This window comes from Tachypleus tridentatus, chromosome 5 (genome assembly GCF_004210375.1).
Source record: "Tachypleus tridentatus isolate NWPU-2018 chromosome 5, ASM421037v1, whole genome shotgun sequence".
NCBI lineage: Eukaryota > Metazoa > Arthropoda > Merostomata > Xiphosura > Limulidae > Tachypleus > Tachypleus tridentatus.
The window spans coordinates 46,113,963-46,123,311 of NC_134829.1; the positions used below are offsets into that span (position 1 = coordinate 46,113,963).

At 34.2% G+C, this 9,349-nt stretch overlaps 1 protein-coding gene across 1 annotated transcript in view; it reads right to left on the reverse strand.

The window, feature by feature from the left end:
• The window catches only part of LOC143250274 (protein Wnt-16-like), a 41,549-nt gene extending 32,775 nt beyond the window's left edge, over positions 1-8,774 (reverse strand). The window contains exon 1 of the mRNA XM_076500738.1: positions 8,165-8,774. Coding sequence (XP_076356853.1) covers positions 8,165-8,274 — 110 coding nt within the window. The 5' untranslated portion in view covers positions 8,275-8,774. The remainder of the gene's footprint in view (positions 1-8,164) is intronic.
• Between the last annotated feature and the right edge of the window lie 575 nt (positions 8,775-9,349).

Consider the following 9,349-nt stretch of genomic DNA (forward strand, 5'->3'; position numbering starts at 1 on the left):
TGTTGGTAAAAGAGTAACCCAAGAGTTGGCGGTGGGTGATGATGACGAGCTGCCTTTCCTCTAGTCTTACACTGCAAAATTAGGGACGGCAAGCGCAGATAGCCCTCGTGTAGCTTTGCGCAAAATTTTAAACAAACCATTTCTTACTTCCCGACGAAGGGCGTCTGCTCGAAACGTGGTACAAAATAAAATTAGTTAGTCTTCATTTAGAAGTGTCAGTTTATTCTTTATTATCATTTATCCAAGTTTCTGTTTGTTTACGTGTCTGGTGGAACGAAACTCCTTGTTTGATTACTATACTTCGTAACATTGGAACGTTGTCTTTAAATAAGGTCAAAATTTAGTGTCAGTAAGAGAAGCCAACACTGTGAAAAACTGATCAGACAACAGTTCGATTCGGAACGTCGTTGAGCATTTAACAGGCAGATTATTTATTTAATCAATAATATTCATCTTCCACTAACCTGCTAATGATATCTTTTAAGCGAGGAAACGTTCCTATAGGTTAAGGAAGCTTTTTTTTTTCCTCCTCGGGTCTTGCAGAACAAATCTCGTTCATTGGTAAACTGATCAGAGAACTGTTTGATTTGCATAGTTCGTTACTTTGGAACTTTATCTATAAACAGTTCAAAATTTCATGTTGATATGGGAAGCCTACATGGTGAAAAACTGATCAGATAAACGATTCATATAATTCGTTACTTTAGAACGTTGTCTATAAACAGATGAAAATTTACTGTTAATATATGTATGCAGTTTTAATGTTTCGGAAAGTCAGTAAACATCTGTACTGAACACTGGTTTGCTTAAGTTAGACATTAGCTTCTGTATGTGCGTGTTTGTTTTTCAATGTTGCGCAAAGCTACACAAGAGCAATCTGCGCAAGTAGTCCCTAATTTAGCAGTGTAAGACTAGAGGGAAGGAAGCGAGTCATCACCACCTACCGCCAACTCTTGGGCTACTCTTTTACCAACGAATAGCGGGATTAAATGTCACTTTATAACGCTTCCACAGCTGAAAGGACGAGCATGCTTGGAGTGACGGGGATTCGAACCTGTGACTCTCAGATTACGATTCGACCGCCCTAATCACCTTGTCGTGCCGGGTCACTACACGCTCGTCCATCATACGAGTTTAATGTACATAATCCCTAAAATGATTTTATGTATATATTAGAAGCGAAAAACTACTACTAGCCAAAGATACATCCATTCTTTTTAATGGTATATTTATTTATATATTTTGAGAAGATAAACAATGCTGTGCATGAAAATGCTCTTCTTTGTAATTTGTTTGTTTTTTTTTACTTGCCTGGGAGTGTATTTATTTCCATCACTGTTTACAAATACGTAATATTTGTACTATAACAACATGTTCGTTTTCTGCAACGCGCAACGCAATATATTCTTCTCTTCTGTTGCTGAATTTAAAAACAAACTATGGATAATAAAGCATAGAAAACGTATAATTAATTTACCACACCTGTAAGATTCTGCTTACGTCATTAATTCTGAAGATATTTTGATATTTTCCATCAATGGTTGGTTTATAGCTTAAAAGTCGCGAAATATACATCACGAAGCTTATTTCTTTGAGTTTCTACGGTTTTCTTTCGTTTCTAAATTCGAATGTTTGTATGACATTTCTGTAACTTTGCACGTATTTTCTCACACAATGTTTATAGAATATCCTGTATGTAAGAAACAAGGTCTAGGCTGAGAAGGTAGGCGAAAAAAACACAAAATAACAAGGTAAACCAAACCTCAAACACAGACGTCAAGCATGACTTAGCATTCTTCTAAACAATCTGACAAACAAAAGTGAGTGCATAACAGAAAAGAAATATTAAGCAAGTTATTAGGGCTGTTCGGAATATTCGAATAGAAGTACCACGTGAACATGCCCAACCAATCGGATAACAGTTACGATGTCCTGATATGTTAAGCTTGGAATGAGAATACAAGAAACAAACTGAAGTATTATAGAATAAATCTGGCGTGATATAAGTATCAGAGGTATAATATTGTATTATTTAAGTACTCCAGAAAATATAATTCAGGTATTACCTTGCAAGAGTACCAAAGGGCAAAAATGACAGGATGAATTATCGCGTTCTTTGACATGAAGTTTCAATTATGGTTTCTCTGTATATTGTAGTATTATTGCCTAACTTCGAAGTAACAAGTCGGAAATATAAATTACGTCTGAAATTAAGTATACGACTCAAAGATTAATTACTGTAGGAACATAGTATGAGTCAAGTGACTTTCTTGTACTTCAAACTTTGGCGTTGTGTGCGTGTAAATAAAGTATGGAATAATTTTAAAAATTTTAGTATAATTAATGGGGGCACGACATCAAATGTTACTTGTAACTGAGAAAACACAGTACAAACTTCGAAGTCTTATTTCAATTACGTTCAAGGTTTCGCATGCTGTGACACATTAAACACGTTGAAGCTATTTCGGTTTGTTTGTTTTTTGAATTTCGCACAAAGCTACTCGAGGACTATCTGTGCCAGCCGTCCCTAATTTAGCAGTGTAAGACTAGAGGGAAGGCAGCTAGTCATCACCATTAACCGCCAACTCTTGGGCTGCTCTTTTACCAACGAATAGTGGGATTGACCGTCACATTATAACGCCCCCACGGCTGAAAGGGCAAGCATGTTTGGTGCGACGGGGATTCGAACCCGTGACACTAAAGCGAAAAACAACGTGGTTCATTATTTGTTTCTTTTAGTGAAAAGATACACTATGGTCGCCTCGATTATCAAACCTTGAACTTTAGTTAGCAATGGGACAGGAGGAAGGACGTGTGTTGAATGAAACACGTTTGTGGGTAGTACCACTGAAGGACGTGTGTTGAATGAAACACGTTTGTGAGTAGTACTACTGAAGGACGTGTGTTGAATGAAACACGTTTGTGAGTAGTACCACTGAAGGACGTGTGTTGAATGAAACACGTTCGTGGGTAGTACCACTGAAGGACGTGTGTTGAATGAAACACGTTTGTGAGTAGTACCACTGAAGGACGTGTGTTGAATGAAACACGTTTGTGAGTAGTACCACTGAAGGACGTGTGTTGAATGAAACACGTTTGTGAGTAGTACCACTGAAGGACGTGTGTTGAATGAAACACGTTTGTGGGTAGTACCACTGAAGGACGTGTGTTGAATGAAACACGTTTGTGAGTAGTACTACTGAAGGACGTGTGTTGAATGAAACACGTTTGTAAGTAGTACCACTGAAGGACGTGTGTTGAATGAAACACGTTTGTGAGTGGTACCACTGAAGGACGTGTGTTGAATGAAACACGTTTGTGAGTAGTACTACTGAAGGACGTGTGTTGAATGAAACACGTTTATGAGTGGTACCACTGAAGGACGTGTGTTGAATGAAACACGTTTATGAGTGGTACCACTAAAGGACGTGTGTTGAATGAAACATGTTTGTGAGTAGTACCACTGAAGGACGTGTGTTGAATGAAACACGTTTATGAGTAGTACCACTGAAGGACGTGTGTTGAATGAAACACGTTTGTGAGTAGTACCACTGAAGGACGTGTGTTGAATGAAACACGTTTGTGAGTAGTACCACTGAAGGACGTGTGTTGAATGAAACACGTTTGTGAGTAGTACCACTGAGATTTTTTTTTTCTAACTAAGGAAACTTAACTATGTCAGTATGTGTTACATACATTAAAATCCTTTAAATATTTAAAGGATTTCTAATCTATAACTAATGTCTACCACAATCGTTCTTTTATGAACGGAACTAAAGCAGTGCTAAACAGGTTTAGAATGTACCGTAAGAGAGTAATGGTAAGACTACGAGTGAGGAACTGAACGAACGAATCTTAAATATTTGTCTGCAGAAAAACTGGTCTGACTTCATTGACTTTTGATTGTAATAACGATACACAGATTGATCTAAATATGTCCCTAACATACTGTTGAAACAAGAGCACGTGCGTTAATCAAACTGGCCTAGGTTTGAAAAGAAATAAGACTATGCGAGTTAAAATTTCATCAAATTTTGACGAATTCAAGAAATAACAAGTAAGCAAGTGAAAAGTAGGGCTAGATTTAAAAATAGCAAGGATTTATGGATTTAACGAAGAAGTCGAGTTTCAAAAGTGGTTAGAATATATGAAAAAACAATACTGACTTAACATTAAATATATAACAAAAATGTGTGAGCTAAGTAAATTGAAGTTAAAACAAAATTAATCATAAAACTTCCAGTAGTAACTTGTATATCTGGTTTCAAAACAGTGGTCCAACTTCAGAAATAACTATAACTTGTGAGTTTAAATATAAGAATCCATCAAAAAAGATGTTTGGGTAAAACAATGATGTACCTTCCATGATCATAAACAACAGATGTCTTTAAATTATTGATGTAATCTTCAAAAGTATCAAAAATACAAGAGGTAGGAAGAAGTTAATCTAATTCTTTATAGTAGTAAGAATACATGAATCATAGAACCTAATCTAAATCCCAACAGTAATACGAATACAAGGAGTCTGTGGTGACAATGGTTCAACTCCCAAACACTGAACCGTGGGCAAACATCGAGTTGATTCCAAGTAGTAGAAGTGAAACTGACCAGAATGTATGGATGATCTAATATTCATGTGCTAAAAACGTCATGAAATACGAAAACTAATATAACTTTCAACTGTATGATAATTTGTACGTAAATAGATATGACTTCTTTCAGGAACAGGAACACATATGGTAAAAGAAATTCAAATTTAATTTCCACGTGTTACAAAAATTGATGAAATAATATACAGTACACTTACAACATGCGAACCTGATCTATCTTACAATAACCGTTACAACATGCAAAACTGATCTATCTTACAATAACAGTTACAAGATGCGAAACTGATCTATCTTACAATAACAGTTACAACATGCGAAAGTGATCTATCTCACAATAACCGTTACAACATGCAAAACTGATCTATCTTACAATAACAGTTACAAGATGCGAAACTGATCTATCTTACAATAACAGTTACAAGATGCGAAACTGATCTATCTTACAATAACAGTTACAACATGCAAAACTGATCTATCTTACAATAACAGTTACATGATGCGAAACTGATCTATCTTACAATAACAGCTACAAGATGCGAAACTGATCTATCTTACAATAACAGTTACAAGATGCGAAACTGATCTATCTTACAATAACAGCTACAAGATGCGAAACTGATCTATCTTACAATAACCGTTACAACATGCAAAACTGATCTATCTTACAATAACAGTTACAAGATGCGAAACTGATCTATCTTACAATAACAGTTACAAGATGCGAAACTGATCTATCTTACAATAATAGTTACAACATGCAAAACTGATCTATCTTACAATAACAGTTACAAGATGCGAAACTGATCTATCTTACAATAACAGTTACAAGATGCGAAACTGATCTATCTTACAATAACAGTTACAAGATGCGAAACTGATCTATCTTACAATAATAGTTACAACATGCAAAACTGATATATCTTACAATAACAGTTACAAGATGCGAAACTGATCTATCTTGCAATAATAGTTACAAGATGCGAAACTGATCTATATTACAACAATAGTTACAAGATGCGAAACTGATCTATCTTACAATAATAGTTACAACGTGTGAAACTGATCTATCTTACAATAACAGTTACAAGATGCGAAACTCATCTATCTTACAATAATAGTTACAACATGCAAAACTGATCTATCTTACAATAACAGTTACAAGATGCGAAACTGATCTATCTTACAATAATAGTTACAACATGCGAAACTCATCTATCTTAGAATAATAGTTACAACATGCAAAACTGATCTATCTTACAATAACAGTTACAACATGCGAAACTGATCTATCTTACAATAACAGTTACAAGATGCGAAACTGATCTATATTACAACAATAGTTACAAGATGCGAAACTGATCTATCTTACAATAATAGTTACAACGTGTGAAACTGATCTATCTTACAATAATAGTTACAACATGCGAAACTCATCTATCTTAGAATAATAGTTACAACACGTGAAACTGATATATCTTCCAATAATAGTTAACACGTGAAACTGATATATCTTCCAATAATAGTTACAAAACGTGAAACTGATATATCTCCCAATAATAGTTACAATACGTGAAACTGATATATCTTCCAATAATAGTTAAAACACGTGAAACTGATATATTTTCCAATAATAGTTACAACACGTGAAACTGATATATCTTCCAATAATAGTTACATGGTATGAAACTGACATATCTTCCAAGCGGTGTATGAGGGTGAAAAAAAAAAAAAGACATTAATAAATAATACAAAGACATACAGCCCGTTTCCTCAATTTTATCGTAAAGCCATAACATACATATACCTATAACAAAACAGTGAAACGTGGATTTTAGGATAGATATATGATTCTATTATATTTATGCAATAATTAAGAAACACAATAGAAAGATTGTCATAAAGATACTCGAAGTAAACCAGAGAACTATAAGGTACAAGTATAAATAAATAACGAATCATAAGTTGAGCCTGAAAAGGTTTGGAAACAAAAACATTCTACATCGCTTTTCTGAATTATAAAATATACATAATCTGTTTTAATATGATTCTTTAAAAAAACAGTAGAAAACAAGTACACATTTAGTTTCACTGAAGAAGGTGTAAATTACATGTATATCTAGATCTAATCCTTCTGTGGTAAAAAGAAGACAATAGACACAAATACATATGGAAATATTTCATTTTTATGTGAATGACAATATACCGAAAAAAATGAAAGTCTTATTTTAAGTTGAAAAAACAAACAAACAAAAAACACATAGACGTCTCGCTGTGTCACGAGAAGAAACAGGAGTTCAAAGGTTAATAGGTTAGAAACTTTTCTAACTGTAACAGAAAAGGGGATAGTGTAAATAAATAAACACCTGACACTAGAAGAAACAGGAGTTCAAAGGTTAATAGGTTAGAAACTTTTCTAACTGTAACAGAAAAGGGGGACAGTGTAAATAAATAAACACCTGACACAGAATCACGTTGGCAGAAAATGTATCTCTGGCGATAAGACACGAAGCACAATGATTTATGTAAGATTCATTTCTAAATATAAGGAGTTAAAGATATAAAGCCTCAAGTCTACCATAGCCTAATCGTATGTATAAGAAAGACCATGAGGTACAAAAACACACACACACATATATATATATATATATCCTTATTTACTTTGTATCAAAACTTATTGGAAAAACATATTTATTTAAACTCGTTTTATGTTTACCACAATTAAAGTTTCAGGAAAATTGACAAACGTGTATCACCTTTCAGTTAATTATAACAAACGATCATTAAATTTGAATATTGATAAAACTATATTTGATGTGGAATAAGAAGGAACTGATTAGTTTAAGACAAGTCTATGTTAGAGAAAGGTACAGAGTTTAAACTGATGTGACGTCTCTTAATACATTTATTTATTTGTTTTTAATTATTAGACCTGTATCATTCTGAATCATGAAATGTAAAAACTTATTTAAAATACACATATCTTACAATAATTATGATCCGTTATTTGTGTGGTTAAAAACCATCACTCAGAGCTGGTTGACTCGATTACCATAATTCTTGGTATGGTAACTGGAAACTGGCCGACGGTATACAAGGACTACTTTGTCTTAGAAATTTTGCCGGAGAAGAAGAGTGGGAAACAACACCTTGACCAGGACACACATTTCGACTTCTCTATAGGCTATAGGCTTTAAGTTTAAGAGACACAAGTACTTGCTTTGGAAAGTGAGACGGTTATTACCTTTCACAAAGCAAGGTGTGTAATTAGCATCTAATGAAGACATTAGGTTTTTTTTTAATAACAAAACAAAGAAGGAAGGGGAACATAATTTAAGGTTGTTCTTTATACAGTGTTTTTTCCTTAATGGGTACTCTTAGCTAGTACATATATAATTTGACAATTAAACATTAATAAAAACTCTATAACCCGAGCACTTTCGAGAGATCCACCTTTAGAAAGAGCCCCTGTTTGTTTGTTTTTTTTTTATTTCTATCAAGACCTCTTAGATCTCACATCATGAATTGATAGTTAGATAAATGTCCATATTACTTACATCCAGTTGCCAGACACTTGTTGCTGTGGAAAAGCCAATATCAAGATCATTGTTATCCATAGAAGACACTTATCCAGCATAAAGTTTTTCCATAACTTCAGAGTCCTCATCTTGACAGGATATTTCGGAGATTTTTATTTCCTTTCCAATCTTAATGAATTGCTTTAGAAAATATTTTCTATAGCTCAATATAACTTGTACTTCGGTAGCATATTGTCCCTGGCTAAATTATAAGTCCATAGCCAAAGGGAAGAGAGACACCAGGGGAAGATCGGTGAGTTGTAAAAATACTAAATATCTAATCCAAACGTTGCGGTACCCTCAAGACACTGGAGTCAAGCAGAGACAGCATGGTAGGAGTCCAGGATAAGAAAACTACGCTTGCTGTTTAAGACCCTCAGTTGATAGAAAGCTAAAACAGGGACTCGAAAAGGATAGTTATTAAGTTGTTAAAACAACAAAGCATGAAACAGCAAGAATTGCGTAATTGTCATTATTTGATTAAGTTACTTTACATAATCCGTCAACAGTGCACGGGGGGTTACCCTGGTAGCGGTTTAGAGCGTCTGCAGCGCGAGGACAGGTTCTGTCAGCATGAGCCGACACTTCTACTAAGTGGCGATGTGAGCCCTCGAAGCCTGTTGAGGTTGCGATAAGAAAAGCCAATCAAAGTGGCTGTGGTTTCTGATTGGTTGGAAAAGCCTCTCGTGAAACGTAGCATGTGAAAAGAGTTCCTTATGCTATTGGTCGCCTTAAACGTGCGTCATTGCAACAGTCTTACTATCGTTGTTCGTTTTTGTTTTGTTAACAACAGAGAAACTGTTTTAAAAATATGGTTAGATAGAAACAGATAAATTAACAAATCAGTAGATTTATTTGATAAATACCCACTTTCTCACGTTTTTGTAAATCCACGCACTTGGAACATTAAAAACAAAATTAATATAAAATTTAATATCAAATAAGGATAATGTGAAAATGAAGATGGTAGAATTAGATATATATATTTTTAATTTTACTTCTGTTTTAGTTTCATATAGATATTTCAAGTGCCCTCAGGAGACTTATTCTTATAAGGAGAATTTTCTCTGTTTTTGTAGGTGTGCGAAATAATTCTGAAATGATAAATTTATGAGAACAAAATCTCCCTTCATCCAATGATTTCGAAATGCGTTCCCGTTATTT